The 19,011-nt window shown below is 38.7% G+C and overlaps 1 protein-coding gene across 5 annotated transcripts in view; it reads left to right on the top strand.

Moving 5' to 3' along the window:
* The window catches only part of ATR (ATR serine/threonine kinase), a 191,703-nt gene that overhangs the window by 92,019 nt on the left and 80,673 nt on the right, over positions 1–19,011 (top strand). For all 5 annotated transcript variants that reach the window (XM_036352984.1, XM_036352983.1, XM_036352982.1 and 2 more), the window contains 3 exons: positions 9,738–9,944; positions 10,814–10,927; positions 13,586–13,701. In XM_036352984.1, the coding sequence (XP_036208877.1) occupies positions 9,738–9,944; positions 10,814–10,927; positions 13,586–13,701 (437 nt within the window). The remainder of the gene's footprint in view (positions 1–9,737; positions 9,945–10,813; positions 10,928–13,585; positions 13,702–19,011) is intronic.

Raw genomic sequence — 19,011 nt, 5'->3', positions numbered from 1 at the left:
TGGCACCAAAATAGCAGACATTTGTCATTGCGATATCTTTACTGATCCGGCTCCTAGGCAATGGAAATTAAGGAGAAAACAAACAAATGGTACTACATCAAAATAAAAAGCTTCTGCACAGCAAAAGAAACCATCAACAAAACAACATGAAAGCCAAATGCATGGGAGGACATATTTGCCAATGTTATCTCTGATAATTGTATAATCTCCAAAATTTACATGGAACTCATACTAATTAACAAAAGGAAGATAAGCCAATCAAAAAATGGGTAAAGGACCTTTAGAGACACTTTTCGAAAGAGTACATTCAGAAAGCCAACAGACATATGAAAACATGCTCAAAGTCAGTAATTATCCGAGAAATGGAAATCAAAACAACAATGAGGTACCATCTCACACCTGTCATAATGGCTATCATCAACAAATCAACAAAGGCAAGTGTTGGTGAGGATGTGGAGAAAAAGGAACCCTCTTTCACTGCTAGTGGGAATGCAAATTGGTGCAGCCACTGTGGAAAACAGTATGGCATTTCCTCAAAAAATTAAAAGTGAAACTGCCATTTGACCCAGTAATCCCACTTCTAGGAACATATCCCAAGAAAACAGAAACATCAATCAGAAAGGATATATGCACTGCTGTGTTCATAGCAGCACAATTTACAATAGCTAAGATTTGGAAACAGCCTAAATGCCCATCAGCAGATGAGTGGATTAGGAAACGGTGGTACATCTACACAATGGAGTACTATGCCGTTGTAAAAAAGAAGGAATTCTTACCATTTGCAACAGCATGGATGGAACTGGTGAGCATTATGCTAAGTAAAATAAGCCAGTCAGTGAAAGAAAAATACCACATGATCTCACTCATTTCTGGAATATAAAGAACATTATAAACTGATGGACAAAAATAGATACATAGGCAAAGAAGCATTGAACAGCTATGGAGTGTTGGAGGGTGAAGGTAACAGATCAACCAAAGGACTTGTATGCATGCATATAAACATAACCAGTTGACGCAAGATACTGCCAGGGGGTACTGGTGGCTGGCGGAAAGTCAGTGGGGAAAAAAAGGAGACATATGTACTACTTTAAACAATGAAATAAAATTTTTAAAAAAGAATGGTCCATATTTGGCAGTCAATTCATATAATTCAGTGTACTAATCCATTGAAAAAGAAAATCATACTATTTCCGCAAATGCTGAAACAGACTCTGACAAACTATAACATCCACTTGAGATAAAAAACTCATGAAAATAGGAATTGATGGGCACGATCTCAGTAATAGTATGCAGTAAAACCTCGATTTAATGGACCAGTTTGGGCAAGGGAGTGTGTCCATTAAAGCCAAAAGTCTGTGACATTATAAAGTGGGTTTTCTAAATGCATATGTCCAAAAATTGATAAATTAGTTTACCTGTTTTCATTTATGTGGACACATTTGTGTAATTAAGTATGTATGAAAAGTTTAATTTCACAGAAAAGTTTTCTTTATGTATTACTGTAATTTTAAATTTATTTTGAATAGGCCTAGTAGATGCATGCATTGACCCGTCACCTTGAGTAAACAAATGCACATGGCTGGAGCATGGCTTAGGGCACTGGGAACATCAGCTGGAAAGACTTAAAACTGCTGCCTAATCAGGCCAGTGGACAACCGAAGCAGTTACCGCATGCAGTGGAGCGTGATCACATGTTAATCATTCTCCGAAAATTGTTTACCAGTGGTGACTCTTCGATTTAAATATATAGACTACTAGAGTCCCGGTGCACAAAAATTTGTGCACTTGGGGGGGGGAAGGTGGGGGGTCCCACAGCCCGACCTGTGCCCTCTCGCAGTCTGGTACCCCTTAGGGGAGGACCACCTGCTGGCTTAGGCCCGCTCCCCGGGGCATTGGGCCTAAGATGGCAATCAGACATCCCTCTGGCTGCCCGGCAGCCCTCGGGGGATGCCCACTTGCCAGCAGGGAGCAGACCTAACCTGCAGTCGGACATCCTTAGCACTGCTGAGGAGGCAGGAGAGGCTCCCACCACCAACGCTGTACTGGCAGCCATTAGCCTGGCTTGTGACTGAACAGAGCTCCTCCCATGTGAGAGCGCCCTGACCACCAGGGGGCAGCTCCTGCATTGAGCGTCTGCCCCCTGGTGGTCAGTGTGTGTCATAGTGACCAGTCATTCCCAGTCCTTTTGCAGTTAGGGTCAGTTTGCATATTATCCTTTTACTATATAGAATAGAGGCCTGGTGCATGGGTGGGGGCGAGCTGGTTTGCCCTGAATGGTATCCCGGATCAGGTTGGGGGTCCTGCTTGGGTGCCTGGCCAGCCTGGATGAGGGGATGATGGCTGTTTGCAACTGGTCACACCCCCTTCAGGGTGGGGGTCCCGCTTGGGTGCCTGGCCAGCCTGGATGAGGGGATGATGGCTGTTTGCAGCTGGTCACACACCCTTCAGGGTGGGGGTCCCCACTGGGGTGCCTGGCCAGTCTGGGTGAGGGGCTGAAGGCCGTTTTCAGGCTGGTGGGTGACTGAAGCTCCCAACCTCTCCTTTTTTTTCTTTTCTTTTTTATTCTGGGATTCATTTACCTTCTATGGCTGTCACTGGAACTGAGAGCCGGCTTTAGCTCTGAGGCTCGGCTCCAGCTCTGAGACCTCGGCTGCTGAAAGCAGGTATCTGGGTTTGTTTGGGTTCTATAATTGTAACCCTGTTGCGGTCCTGCTAGCTCCAGCTCTGACGGCTGAATGCAGGTTTCTGGGGTTTATTTACCTTCTATAATTACAACATTGTTTCTTAGACTGCAGCTCAGAGGACGGCAGCAGCAGGGGGGGAACCTTGGCTTCCTCTATCACTGGAGCAAGCAAGCCTCCTGCTCACTTCAGCTGCCTGGCTGCCGGCCGCCATCATGGTTGGCAGTTAATTTGCATATCTCACTGATTAGCCAATGGTAAGTGTAGTGAAATTACAATCAATTACCATGTTTCTCTATTATTAGATAGGATAATTTATGTATGTTCTGGAAATTACTACTGTTTTTTTCCAACATATGGGCTCTTTGCTAAAATTTGTTAAAAATAATAGTTTATTAATAACAAAGAACTCCTGTTAATCTACACTAATAAAAGACAAAGATGCTAATTGACCGTATCTTCGCTACGCCCTAAGCCATGCCCACCAGCCAACCAGAGCGACTTTAAGCAAATGAAACCAACCAAGATGGCGCCAGCAGCCATGGAGCTAGAGCAAGCAGGAGGCTTGGTTGTCTGGGCGATGGAGGATGCCAAATTTCCCCCCTGCCCTGAGCCGGCTGTGGCCTCCACGCATGGCAAGAAAGTTTCAAGTATAGAAGACAAATAAATCCCAGCCAGCCTCCACTGGGAGCCTGGGTGGCTAGAGATTGTGGGCAGCCTGCAAACATCCATCAGCCCCTCACCCAGGCTGGCCACACCCTCATGGGGTGAGGGTCCCCACTGGGGGGCTTAGCCAGTCTCAAAACGGCCCTCAGCGCCTCACCCAGCCTGGCCAGGCACCCCAGGGGAAACCCCCACACTGGAAGGGCTGTGGCCAGCCTGCAAACAGCCATCAGCCCCTCACCCAGGCTGGCCAGACACTCCTATATAATAAAAGGGTAATATGCAAAATGACCCTAACAGCAGAACGACTGGAAATGACTGGTCACTATGACACACACTAACCACCAGGGGGCAGATGCTCAATGCAGGACCTGCCCCCTGGTCAGTGCGCTCCAAGAGGGGGAGCTCTGCTCGGCCATAAGCCAGGCTGACGGCTACCAGTACAGCGGTGGTGGTGGGAGCCTCTCCTGCCTCCTCAGCAGTGCTAAGGATGTCCGACTGCAACTTAGGCCTGCTCTCCGCTGGCAAGTGGACATCCCCTGAGGGCTCCCGGGCTACCAGAGTGATGTCTGGCTGCCAGCTTAGGCCCAATACCCCAGGGAGTGGGCCTAAGCCAGCTGGTGGTCATCCTCCGAGGGGTCCCAGATTGCAAGAGGGCACAGGCCGGGTTGGGGGATTTCCCCGAGTCCACAAATTTTTGTGCATCGGGCCTCTAGTTTAATTATAAGCAAATCTTGGTTAAAAGCATTTTATAATTAACAGGGTGTGTTTTTTTTTGTTATTGTTTTTTTTTTTATTGATTAAGGTATTACATATGTGTCAGGGTGTTAATTTTCATATACCACATATGGACCAGAAATTTTGTCCCTTAAATCTGAATTGTATTATATCGAAGTCCACAAAATTGAGGCTTTACTCTATTATAATTGTATGCATCATACATATATGTGTGTATATGCATACATATACACAGATACAGATACTTAATGAGGAAATAGATGCACTCCCACTACAAGTAAGATTGCTTATTGACTCTACTAATATTTAGTTATTTATTTATTTTTATTTTTATTTAAAAAAATATATATTTTATTTATTTTTCACAGAGAGGAAGAGAGAGGGATAGAGAGTTAGAAACATCGACGAGAGAGAAACATTGATCAGCTGCCTCTTGCACACCTCCTACTGGGGATGTGCCCGCAACCAAGGTACATGCCCGTGGCCGGAATCGAACCTGGGACCTTTCAGTCCGCAGTCTGACGCTCTATCCACTGAGCCAAACCGGTCAGGGTGACTCTACTAATACTTAACATTTACATTGAGAAATGAATTTAGACAAGAGAAAAGCAATCAGAAGCACCTGAATTGGAAAAGACGCAAAACTCTATTTGCAGATGATATACTAATATACTTTGAAAACTTTAGAGAATTTATATTAACACTATTTCAGACAACAAACTAAATCAGTATTGTAGGAGGATATAAAAATCAATCATCATAGCAAGCAATAACTGGATAAAAGACTTGTTGGAAAACCCAATTGATAGTAGTAACTGAGAAAGATAATATACTTAAAAATAAGCATCCCAATAAACATATAAGCCAATAAGAGGAAAACTTTAAAATATCCCTTAAAGACAAAAATGTAGCAGATTTATTTTATTTATTTATTTTTATTTTTTGGTTAATCCTCACCTGAGGATATTTTTTCCCCATTGATTTTTAGGGAGGTTGTAAGGAAGGAAGCAGGGAGAGTGAGACAGAGAGGAAGGGAGAGAGAGAGTGAAGGAGAAAGAGAGAAAAAGAAACATTGATGTGAGAGAGAGAAATCGATTGATTGCCTCCTACATGTGCACCAACTGGAGTCACGGATTGAATGTACTTCCCAAGAATATTCCTTTGATCGGAATTGAACCTGCCACCTTTCGATCCGTGCTCTGATGCTCTAACCACTTAGGAATACCGGTCAGGATGGTTATGCACAATATTATAAAGATTTTAATACTTTCTACTGAATGCCATCCCAAAGAAATGCCAAGTTGTTTGTTTTTTTCAACTAGAAATGTTTATACTAATGTTCATATGGAAAAACAAACGTAAAAATAGCTAGGAAAACTCTGGAAAAAAAATAAAGAACAGCTTTGAGAGTTCAGCAGCCTATCAGATATTAACTTTTTGTGGTCCAATGTTGTTTTTGGAATTCAAACAGTCTGGTCCAAATTAATTGATGGGAATGAATGTTGAACTTTTTAATGTTCTTATTGCTCGACATTGGACCTGCTCCTAGCGCCTGGTCTGTCGAGTCAGCCTGGAGGTTGGACCGAAAAGGGTTAATATACTCTGTAACCTCCATAATTATAATATAACTAGAGGCCCCATGCATGGATTCTTGCATTGGTGGGGTCCAGCTGGCCCGCCCTGATGGCCATTGGGAGCAGGCTGACTGGGGCAGGGGGTGGGGCCCACCAGGGTGAGGGCCCATGGGCTGTTTTCTGGTGTGCCTGTCTCCAGTCGGGGTCGGGGTTCCCGTTGGGTGGCAGGGCCGGCTGGAACGAGGGGCCACAGGCATTCTGGTTATTCTGTAGTTCGGTCTATTTGCATATTACCCTTTTATTATATAAGACTAGAGGCCCGGAGCACGAAATTCGTGCACAGGGGTGGGGGTTCCCTCAGCTCCGTCTGCAACCTCTGCAATTTGGGACCCCTACACCTTTTTCTTATCTAGCTAACCTCTTCACATTTAAAAAAATTAACTGAAATACCACCTACACTAGGAAATCCTCTTTGAACAAATCTCTTTACAGTCTGTATTAAGTATTTTCATAGTATATCATTCTTTTTCTTTAGCAGCAACTTAGAGTGGATGCAATGTGCTTCTCATTCTTGCATCTGAATTTTATCTTCTTGCTCTTGTAATAGCAAAGCTTATCCAATTTACATTTGCCCTTCAAGGGCTTATATTTGGTTCAGTTTCTAGTTGGCTCCCTGCTTTTTTTTTTTTTAAGCAATAAATTTGAGTTGTGATAGTAAGCCTCACTTGTAATCAAGCCTGTAGGTCTCCCTATCTGAGTATTTCTATAATACCTATCACTTTAGCATACCAGAGATTGTGTTCATTTATTGAAAATTACAATAAATGTCAACGGATCATTTGATCTTCTAGTAATATTTTATAGCTAGATGTATTATTCTAGTAATTTAACTATTTCAAAATTGAGGCGTGCAGAAATAACATTGAACAATAAAGAATGACTCAAATATCAAAGCATAGTACACTTAGGGCCTCCCTTGTCCTGTGCCTCAGATATCATAGCATATTACACAGTTCACATGGAACTCAGTTTTCTTTAAAATAGGAAGGGATCCCATACTCATGAAGCAGCTACTTCCACACGTATTTTTTTTATTTAATTCACAGCACATACTTTTGTACTAATTGTTGGAAAATCATCCTAGCAATTGCCTTTGTTCCTCTCTGTATTGTTGCCTTACAGTCTGATGTCATTACTGTGCTTTTATCATCCACTCGCTCTAATAAGATTGTGAATTATTTAAGGGCAGAGATCATGAGTTGAGCTTGTGTTTTCCCTATCATGGTGCCTGGATAAATACTCAAATGCCATCCAGTCCAAATGACTGTGATGAGAGAGGCCCACTGTTGCTGGAGACCTCTGATTTTTATTTAAGGGGTCTCACTTGTTCTGCGCCTTTACAGAGGTGTGAGTAGTGGGGAGGCTGAGGGAATTTCAGGGAACCCAGACAGAATTCTTCTCCTAAAAGATTTGCTAAGCTGGCAGCCGGGACCGCTGGGCAATTGTCCAATTAAATCCTGGACACACATCAATAACAAAGGCACTGGTCTCCTACTGCTAATGCCTAGGGATCAAACTCCAGCCTGCAGGAACTCACCCCCGCAGTCAGGACCAGGCCACTGGGTGGACGTGGGCTGGTGCTCCTAACTGTGGGGAGAGGGAGACTTCCCGTGGCTGCAGCCTAGAGGCCCCGGACTCCATGCCACTCACCCAAACAGTTCCATAGCGCAGGCTGGTCAGCAGAGCGGCTTCTTCGCCTGGGATCACGGGGAGGCCTGGCCTGGCTTGTTCGCCCCTCGATCGATCGCGGAGAGGCCTGGCCTGGCCTGTTCACCCTGCGATTGATCGTGGGGATGCCTGGCCTGTTCGCCCCATTATCGTGGGGAGGCATTGGACCCAGACCGCCGCTTGGTGCTGGCGCACACAGAAGCAGACACGGGGCGGGAACATCCACTTGGCGCCTGCACCCGTAGGCCCAGAATGGCTGGGGGCGTTCTAGGACCCCGACTGCTCAGGGCCTGTGTGTGGGCCTACAGGCTAGGAGCGGCCTGGGTACCAAGGATGTTCCCAGGACCCAAGCTGCTCAGCGCCTGCATATGCAAATTAACCTGCCATCTTTGTTGGGTTAATTTGCATACTCTCCTGATTGGCTGGTGAGCGTAGTGGAGGGATGGCAATTTACATGTTTCTCTTCTATTATATAGGATGATACTGGTACATGAATAAACAGATCAGTAGGAAAGAATAGAAAGTCCTGAAATAGAACCAAGTGTATATGGACTTTTAGGATATGATAAAAATGACATTTCAAATAATTGGAGTGTCCATGGATTTGTTTTGACGACTTGTTAAACATTTGGAAAATTACACAATTGCATCCATATGTTAAAAAGCTTGTCTAAATATTAGTAGATGCATTGCACATACTAGTATATTCATTTTTAAAATTCTTTTGGAATTCAACATTTTTTTGCAGAAAAATAAAACCCATTTTTTTCTAACCTAGTATGAAGTAGGGTAAAAACATTTTTAAGGACTTAGGAGATATATATTTATATACCTATATATAATTTTTAATTTTATTGGGGTTACAATGGTTACTGAAGTTATATAGGTTTGAAGTGTACAATTCTATAATACATCGTCTGTATATTGCTTTGTGTTTATCACTCAAAGTTAAATCTCCTTCAGTCACCATATATTTGACCCCCTTTTCCCCCTTACTAATCCCCACTCTCCTTCCCTTTGGTAACCACTATATTGTTGTCTGAGTCTATGAGTTTTTGTTTGTCTCATTTGTTCATCTGTTGTTTTCAGTTTTTTATCCCACGTATGGGTGAGATTATATGGTTCTTGACTTTCTATCTGACTTATTTTGCTTAGCATGATATTCTCAGGATCCATCCATGTTGTCACAAATGGCAGTACTTCATCTTTTCTTATGGTTGAGTAGTATTTCATTATATATCATTTAAATCATCTTTTATTTAGTGTTTCATAATTTATCTTGAATATGAACTGCATTTATCTTTGTCAACCAAAGTGTTATTTTCCTGTTTTCTAATTTTAATAAATGAATGTCTAATTTTTATATTAGATGTTTGTTGATTATTGGTTCCTCTTTTTATGTATTTATATCTGAATTAACTTGTAATGTTATTTAAGTGATTGCATTTTGAAGATTCTAGATGAGATAAAATTTCTTTTTTCTTTTGAAATATATTACTCTAATTTGAATCAGTTTTAACATAGAATTTGAGATGCTCATATATGCTTGACTTTTGCTAAAAAGAAAATTATATAAATGAAGTATCTAAAATGGTCACACAACAAAAAACATAAAAAATAAATAAAATAAAATAAAATAAAGTGGTCACACAAGTACAATATCTAACCCTTAACTGGCTTTAGAATAATCTCTTTTTAACATTTTTTTAATTACAGAATCCTATAGAGGTAGATGAAAAAGAATTATTTGAACCAACATATATTTAATCTTTCTTCCTACCTCTTTTTAAAAGATCATTTTCACAGAACCCTTTCCCTTATCTTTTTTTCCTTCTCTAGTAGTTTTTTATATATTTTTCAGTCTTCTGGTTTTAACTAATAGCTGTTCCTCCTTAATTTATTTACTGAAATATCTGTTGACTATCCTGAGTTCTTTTTCTTCTTCTTCATTACTTCTTTACCTTGTAAATATATTTGTTATTGTACATATATGATATTTTAAGTTTTTGTTTACATGTTTATTTCCCATTAGGTTGTGAACTTCGGATAAGAACTGTCTTAGTTATTTTTTTTTTATGCTGATGTAATAATACTCAGTTATACTGATGTACCAATAGTAACTGTTTAATGGATTAATGATTACAATTTTCAAACACTTAATGATTCTAATACTTTGGAACATATTGTGAACTATATCATATGAATTCATCAAAAACTACCTAAAAAGACTACAGATACGAGAATTTAATTTTGTAATATTTATGTCAGATATTCCTTAATCTTTTAAAGTTTTCTAGTTAGGAAAATATACTAGTTTGTAGGACTATGTGTAAACTTTCTCTTTTTATTTTAGGAAAAACTAATAAAATATGCAACAGATAGTGAGACAGTGGAACCTGTTATCTCACAGCTGGTGACAGTGCTTTTGAAAGGTTGCCAAGATGCAAACTCTCAAGCTCGGTTGCTCTGTGGGGAATGTTTAGGGGAGTTGGGGGCAATAGATCCAGGTCGACTAGATTTTTCAACATCTGAAACCCAAGGAAAAGATTTTACATTTGTGGTAAGTAATGGTAATTTGGAATGACAAGAAGAGTTCTCTGCCCTATTGAGGTTTCTATGTTCCATTTACAAAGAACTATTCAGTTTATTCTTAGCTAACTTGATCTAAACTAGGCAATTTAGGTAACTTCTGACTTTATTCCTTAATACTATTGTAAAGATCTTCAGCCAAAAAAGTAAAGTTTGAGCCCAGTTTAGTGTGCTGTGTTCTTTTAAATAAACTTCCTAATCTATTTTTGACACTTAAAACTTAGCACCTTGCTGACTGGTCATGAGATAACTTGTATCTGCACTTACATTAATTTCAGTAATTTTAAAACTCTACATTGCTTTCAGACCTTAAAATTTCTTAAATTAATCTAAGTGCAGACACAAGTTATATTGTGATTGGTCATCACGGTGTTAATTACGTAAATATTACTATTTTTACACTTATTGCTGAGTGTTTCCATGGGAAACTAATTTCCCAGAGTGTTCTAAGAGTGTGTGTATAAAAAAGTTTCTGAGTTCAAATGACTGCGAAATCCTATAAAACGAAATTAAACAGAACTTTTAACATATTGGTGCACATTATTTTTTGGAGCTTTTCCAGGAAATGACATATTTACAACTTTCTTTCTAAGTGTTAAAAAGACAAAACCCACAAATTGTTGGAGTTATGTAAAAGTTGAATGATTCTAATATATCTTATAAATAGCCTTTAACGCCTTAGATTTAACGTCTTCGCTACAGATTATATTTTGGCCTTACTACCAAACTTAGTTTACCTTACTAGTCTTTCCTTTTCTAATTTAAATTCACCATGGAAGATATAATACAGTTTAGAAAAATTTATACAAACTATCTGATTTTTTTCTTGTTTTTATTGAGACTGGAGTAGAAGATTCGAGTTTTGCCTATGGATTATTGATGGAACTGACAAGGGCTTACCTTGCATATGCAGATAATAGCCGAGCTCAAGATTCTGCTGCTTATGCCATTCAAGTAAGAGTGCATATAGTCATTACTGACTTTATGTTACTGGCTATTAGTAAGAAATTTGTAATTCTGTACTTTGGAAACTCTTATTTTTTTAACTAATATTTTTGTTGTTAAAGTAATACAAGTTCATCATAAAAAGTTCAGAGTACAGAAGTGTACCCTCTCAACAGATTATTATAGGTATTTTGAAAAATTATCTCTCTATATAAATATGTATATTTTCTCCACCAAACAAGGAGATCATATTACTTATGATATTCTGTAATTTTATTTACTTTTGTGTTTAACAGTCTGTCTTGGGTAATTTCCATGTCAGTACAATTCATTTTTTTTTCAATGACTTAGTATTCATTATGAATATACGTTTATTTAAGAAATTTATTTAACACATTTAGATTATGTTTAATGTTTTGCTTTTACAAAAAATGATTTAGAGAACATACTTATATTTTTGAGCACTTTGAGTAAATATGTTAATAATATAAATACCCAGGAATTAAAATGTCTCAGAGCAAGTACAGAGCTTTGTTAAAAAAAAGTTTTACCGGTTTCTATTCCCTTGACACATGTTTTTTATCAAAATTTTAAATTTTTACCAGTGTGACAGATGAAAAATGCTACCATTTTATTTTACTTTCCATTTAATTAGGAGAGAGGTATAACATCTTTTATATGTTTATTGCTTTTTTATGAATTTCCTCTAGCTCTTTTCCCATTTTTCTCTTGGTAATTGATATATTTTTAATTGATATGTAAGACCTATTTGGATATAATGTAAATTAACCCTTTGTCTACCATACATGTAATAAATACTTTTTCAGTGTGGCTTTCTTTTTTCATGTGTTTTTTTTTTCAATTAGAAGGTTTTTTTTTTGTTAGATATGCACGTCTAGCATTCATGGTGAGAGGTCTCTGTTACAGATAAGTATTTGGAGCTTTATTATAGAGATGGTACTTAAAACTATGATTCTGGATGAGATGATCAAGAGAGGGAATATTGATAGACCGGTTCTAGAAATTGAGATCTGGACAATGAGAGGTCAGTGAGAAGAAGAGGGAACAATTAAAACTGAGAAGGAATTGCCAGTAAGGTAGAATAATGTATTTTGGAAGACAAAGAAGTGTTTCAAGAAGTATGGAGTGATTCACTGTATTAAATGCTGATTACAGGATTGACAATTGACTTGGCTGTTGTAACATAAATGTCATTGATGACCTTGATTAGAGCAGTTTCAGTGGAGTATAGAAAGCCTTGTTAGAGTATTTTAAAGAACATATGGGAAGAGGGGAATTATAGAAATTACAGAAACTCTTGAGTGTAGAAGAATGAGAGTGGCTGGGGATTGAGTAAAGGTGGGGAAAATAACAATGCTTATATGTTACTTGGGAACAGTTTAGCAGAAGGGAGTAAAGTGATGAAGGAGATAATGTAATGCTATTTTAAGTAGGTAAAGAGATGTGGAACGTAGTGTAGAAGTGAAAGGGATAAGTAACCTTAATTAACAAGAAAAACAATCCATCTGTAGTAACAAGCGAAAAAGAGCATGTGGGCAGTGATACTGATATTGCCTAGTTGAGTAGATATGAAGATAGAAGTTGTAGAGGTCTCTGCTGATTGCTTCTGTTTTCTCAATGAAATATGAGGCAAGGACTGCAATTGTAAGTATGCTAGCATTTTTCAGTGTAAATGGTCCTGAAACCCAAAAGTCGGGGAATTAGTAAGTCTGTCACTGAAGGTTGATGAAGAAAGTTTCTGTGAGCTAAAGCAACTTTGCCAAACATAAGAGAAAGCTGACTTCAAATAAAATTTTTATAACACTTTAAAGTTAAATGAAAGTGAGTTTGGGATATTTCTGTATTTGGACTTTTCACATATTTCCTTACTTTAATTTAAAAATACTAAATATAAAATACATTTTGCTATATAATGCTTATATTTCGTAAGTATTAGGATAAAGCTATGCATATGGTCATTTTTAATGGAGTTTGAAAGAAAGAATAATATATAATGGAAGATACAAAACACTAACATATTTGTGTAGTTTTGAAGATTGATATTAGAGATAAAAGATTTTTTTCTTCATGTATAAAATCCCAAGAATTTTATTTTCAGGAAGGTAAAATATAAACATTTAATTCCTGGGCTTGAATAGTAAATTGATCTTTAACATTTGCATCTTATTTTTTAAAAATTTTAAGCTCAATATTTTATATCTAGAATTTGAGATATTTTGTGAATTTTTGAATTGTGGATTATTAGTTGCTTTCATTAAAATTCAGAAATGGTGATAAATTAAAAATAAATAAATATATAACAAGCAAAAATTTCAAAAATGATTAAATTCTAAGAATTATACTTTTGCAAATATAGGAAATTTCGATATTTTTCTTCCAAATACCTCTCAATTTTATATTTTAATACATATTATATATAAAATATAAACTTCATGTTCAAATATTACCACAGCTTTGTGACCCTGAATAAGTCATCTAAATGGTTCTAAGCACTGAAATAAATGTCCTATGCAGGTCCATAACCCCATTTTATAATTCTGTGTATCTTTCTGTGTTTATTTATAACTATCATATGTGGAATGTTAGTGAATGTAAAGGTTTACCATCTTTACTAGAGATTTAAAAATGTAAAATATGCATTTGTAGGAGTTACTTTCGATTTATGACTGTAGAGAGATGCAGACCGACAGCCCAGGTCACCAATTGTGGAGGAAATTTCCTGAGCATGTTCGGGAAATATTGGAACCTCATCTAAATACTAGGTTGGTGGACTCATTAAAACTATTTTCGTAAAATTGTGTCTAACTGCTAAAGTTAGTTTTATTTTTGATACAGTATTTTGGCATTCAAAGTTGTTGTTTTAGTATGTTTTAATATGTATTTTCCACTGTGATTTATGTTTATTTATAATTTTGTTAAATTGAAAGTACAGTTTGCCTGTTAGTTAAATTCTGTAACTTTAAATATTTAGGCATATTTATTGAAGCTAAAAGGATTGATTTTTTAAAAATTCAGCCAACATAGTACTTTGGAAGAATCTACTATAAATTGAATATGAGTTGAAGTTTTTGTTAGGTGTAATTAATATAGAAATTTAAGAGTTTAAAGGTAATCTCGATTAGAGATAACAGATTTTCAATCCTAGCCAATTTCTGCTCATAAAGACATTTTCTACCTCTACTTTTTTAAAGCTATAATAAAAATTATACTTATTTGTATAATTTATTATATGTATACCCTAATAAGCATTACTGTCTTAATCTTAGTTTTGCTAACAAGAATAACTTTTAGCAGAGGTGATCTATTTTAAATAGCTAAAATTTCCTTATATTTTTCTATTATTATTTGAAATGTACCTCAACATTTATTTTCAAAGGAAAGAAACACAGACCTAATCTAGTTAGATACATTTCATGATAAGCACAAATGAGGAAATCTGAGAGTTACAATCTTAAATTCTCTTAAAAAGGGAACAGTATGGCTCTAGCCATTTTGGCTCAGTGGATAGAGTGCCAGTCTGCAGAATGAAGGGCCCTGGGTTCAGTTCCAGTCACGAGCACATACTTCGGTTGCAGGCTTGATCCTGGTTGGGGTGCATGCAGGAGGCAACCAGTTGATGTTTCTCTCGCATCGATGTTTCTGTCTCTCTCTCTCTTCCCCTACCTTCCACTCTCTCTAAAAATTCAATGGACAGAATGTTGAACCTCAGAGGGAAGACAGGGGAGGGATGGAAGTGATCAACCAATGAACTTGTATGCATATATGTATACCAGGTGTACCGGTTAATAATGCGGATTTTGTAATCAAAGAAAACACGATAATTTCAAGAGAAACATCAAAAGTGCTTTATTCAAAGTAATGTCCATCACTAGCTATACATTTCCCCCATCTTTCAGGTAATTTATGGGGAAGGTCCCAATAGAACTTTTCTTGTTTTGAGGCAAACCATTCAGAGACCAAATTTCCACTTCTTCGTACGTTTTGAAGTGCTGCTCAGAGAGTGCGTGTGCCCTCAATCGGAACAAGTGGTAATCTGAAGGAGCAAGGTCTGGTGAATAGAGTGGGTGGGTTAATACTTCCCAGGCAAGATCTTTTAACGTGTCTTTAACTGGTTTTGAAGTGTGTGATGGTGCGTTATCATGAAGCAAAATTACTTTGCCGTGTCTTCTGGCTCATTCTGGTCATTTCACGATCAAAGCATGGTTCAAATTGATTATTTGTTGCCGGTAGTGGTCAGTATTAACTGTTTCACCTTGTTTTAGAAGCTCATAAATACACCACACCTTCCTGATTGCACCAAACGCAGAGCACTGTCTTTGTTCCAAAGCAATTTGGCCTTGCAGTCGATGTTGATGGTTGACCTGGATCAGCCCATGATTTTGTGCATTTGGGATTCTCAAAATAAATCCACTTTTCATCGCCAGTCACAATTCGATGCAAAAAAGACTTTCTTTTGTGCCATTGAAGCAGCATTTTACCGATGACTTTTCGGTTTTCCATTTGTCTTTTGTTCAGTTGATGTGGCACCCATTTTCCTTCCTTTAAAATCTTTCCCATTGCTTGTAAAGGATAGGAAATTGTTTTCTGAGCAACCTTTAATCTTTCTGCAAGTTGTCTTTGAGTTTGACATGCATCTTCATCCAATAATGCTTGTAATTGTTGGTCATCAAACTTTTTGGGTTGACCTGGACGTTCTTTTTTTTTATATATACATGTAATTATGGATGGCATTCTACCTTAGGTCTTTCATTTTTTTTTTTAATATATTTTTATTGATTTTTTACAGAGAGGAAGGGAGAGAGATAGAGAGTTAGAAACATCGATGAGAGAGAAACATCGATCAGCTGCCTCCTGCACACCTCCTACTGGGGATGTGCCTGCAACCAAGGCACATGCCCTTGACCGGAATCAAACCCGGGACCCTTCAGTCCGCAGGCCGACACTCTATCCACTGAGCCAAACCGGCTACGGCCTTAGGTCTTTCATTTTTGTCTATTTATTAAAAATTTTTTTTAATTAAATCTTTATTGTTCAGATTATTACAGTTGTTCCTCTTTTTGCCCCCCATAGCTCTCCTCCACCCAGTTCCCACCCCACCCTCTGCCCTTACCCCTCCCACTGTACTCATCCATAGGTGTACGATTTTTGTCCAGTATCTTCCTAGACCCCCACACCCCTTTCCCCCCAAGAATTGTCAGTACACTCCCTTTCCATGCCCTTGGTTCTATTATATTCACCAGTTTACTCTGTTCATCAGATTTTTTATTCACTTGATTTTTAGGTTCACTTGTTGATAGATATGTATTTCCTGTTCATAATTTTTATTTTTACCTTTTTCTTCCTCTTCTTAAAGAATATCTTTCAGCATTTCATATAATGCTGGTTTGGTGATGATGAACTCCTTTAGCTTTTTCTTATCTGTGAAGCTCTTTTTATCTGACCTTCAATTCTGAATGATAGCTTTGCTGGGTAAAGCAATCTTGGTTGTAGGTTCTTGGTATTCATCACTTTGAATATTTCTTGCCACTTCTTTCTGGCCTGCAAAGTTTCTGTTGAGAAATCAGCTGACAGTCGTATGGGTACTCCCTTGTAGGTAACTGACTGTTTTTCTCTTGCTGCTTTTAAGATTCTCTCTTTGTCTTTTGCTCTTGGCATTTTAATTATGATGTGTCTTGGTGTGGTCCTTTTTGGAGTCCTTTTGTTTAGGGTTCTCTGCACTTCCTGGACTTGTCAGTATATTTCTTTCACCAGGTAGGGGAAGATTTCTGTCATTATTTCTTCAAATAGGTTTTCAATATCTTGCTCTCTCTCTTCTTCTGGCACCCCAATAATTCAGATGTTGGTACGCTTGAAGCTTTCCCAGAGGCTCCTTACACTATCTTTGTATTTTTGGATTCTTTTTTCATTTTGTTCTTCCGGTTGGGTGTGTTTTGCTTCTTCGTATTTCAAATCTTTGACTTGATTCTTGGGATCCTCTTGTCTGCTGTTGGATCTCTGTATATTATTCTTTATTTCAGTCAGTGTATGCTTAATTTCTAGTTGGTCTTTTTTCATATCCTTGAGGGTCTCACTAAACTTATCGGCGGTTTCTAGAAAATTCTTGAGGAACCTTATAACCGTGGTTTTGAACTCTATATCCAGTAGTTATCTTTTCTCCATTTCTGTCATTTGTGACCTGTTTCTTTGTCTCCACATTTTTTATGCTTCCCTGTGTTGGTAGAGTGGCTTTGTGTGCTAGGTGTCCTATAGGGCCCAGTGGCTCAGCCTGCCCAATTACCTGAGGTGGACAGTCTTGGTGCACCCCTTTGTGCACAGTCTTATTGTAGTTAAGCCTTGATTGTTGTAGGTATCACTGGGAGGAATTGACCTCCAGGCCAATTGGCTATGAGAATCAGCTGTGTCTACGGTGGGAGAACTTCTGTGCTGAAGACACCCTTCTGGGGCAAGACTTGCTTCAATGGGGCTTTGGTGCTCACTGAGTTTGCCCCCTGAATGTGTCCCTTATGGATCTGAGGAGTTGTAATCTGGATGGTCCCACTCTGACCACTGGGTACACTGGCTCTTGGATCTAAGGAGGTGCTAATTTAGCCTCTGCGTGAGGCTACCCAGCAGGAGCTATGAAGAGATCTGCAGATTCCCCTTCCTTGTTTGGGGTTGGAGGTGCCCAGATGAGGCCCAGCTGTGAAGCAATACAAGCTGCTGTGGAGCTTGGGCCTTCTCTTGGAAGTTCTGCGTCTGCCTGGCCCAGCTGCAGTTTGTTAGGTAATTTTCAGATTGCAAAGGGCCAGGGCATTCATATGCAAAAGCCTCTGCCGCAGCTTGGGTGGGGCGGGGTCTCAGGGAATCAACAGGGCAGAGCAAACAGCTATGGCTGATCCTCAGCCTTGCCTTAAGTGGCTTTTCTCAGTGTCCCGTAATAGCTGTAAGCACCTCTGAGAGAAAGCCGTCCTCTAGTTCTGAATTCTGCCTGCTGCCATACAGTCCAATTTCTCCCTGTATGAGTCTAGGTCCCCAGAGACTTCCCAGAACTGGAGTTCAGAGCAGTCAGGGGCTTGTGACTCCCTCCTGATTGAAAAAGACAGCCGCATCCTCAGTTGCCAGCCCTAGCCGTGTGCGCCTCCGTACCTCTGCACTTTACTTCCGCACCTTCTCTGAGTCTCAGTGTGCTTTTCTCTTTCCTTCTAATTGTAGAATTTCCACTCAGCCAGCCTTCCTGTAGTTCTGGATGATGTTCGTTTTGTCTTTTCGTTGTATTTTTGAATTTGTTGTGGGAGGCAGCAATTTCCAGTGTTTACCTATGCCACCATCTTGGTTTCTCCTGACCTGGACGTTCTTTGTCTTTCACATTGAAATCATCACTTTTAAAGCATTTAAACCAGCATTCACAAGTATCTTGAGATGGAGCATGTTCACCATAAGCTTCCCACAGTATACAATAACTTTCAGCAGCACTTTTCTTCAAAATAAAGTAATGAGTTAAAACTTCCTGCACCTGTTCTTTTTTTGGCAAGAAATTCGAAATTTTTAAGCATAAAAATATCTATGATGTTAACACCTTCAGCAAATTTAATATATGAAGTTTTGAAGCTTTTTGTCAATACAACAAAATAGCATACATATCAAATCGCATATATATATCAACATATGTGTAACTCCATCTCTGGAAAAAAATCTGCATTATTAACCAATACACCTGGTAAACCGTGACTATGTGGTGGTCAGGGCCTGGGGGTGGGGATGGGAGCTGGGAGAGGTTAATGGCAGGAAAAGGAGGATCTATGTAATACTTAAAAAAAAAAAGATTAAATAAAAAATATCCTTGGGTGAGGATTAACAAGCAAACAAAAAGGAACAGTCTGAGCATATTTTTAAAAACCAATTTATGAGTCTGGTCCCCATGGCTCAGTGGCTGTGTTGACCTATGAAACAGGAGGCCAAAGTTCGATTCCCAGTCAGGGCACATGCCCAGATTGAGGGCTGAAATCCCTGTGTGGGGTGTATAGGAGGCAGCTGATCAATGATTCTCTCTCATCATTGGTGTTTCTATTTCTCTCCCCCTCTCTCTTCCTCTC

Source organism: Myotis myotis, unplaced genomic scaffold (assembly GCF_014108235.1).
Source record: "Myotis myotis isolate mMyoMyo1 unplaced genomic scaffold, mMyoMyo1.p scaffold_m19_p_2, whole genome shotgun sequence".
Classification (NCBI taxonomy): domain Eukaryota; kingdom Metazoa; phylum Chordata; class Mammalia; order Chiroptera; family Vespertilionidae; genus Myotis; species Myotis myotis.
The sequence above is the reverse complement of the archived record's forward strand: the minus strand, read 5'-3'. Positions and strand labels throughout refer to the sequence as shown.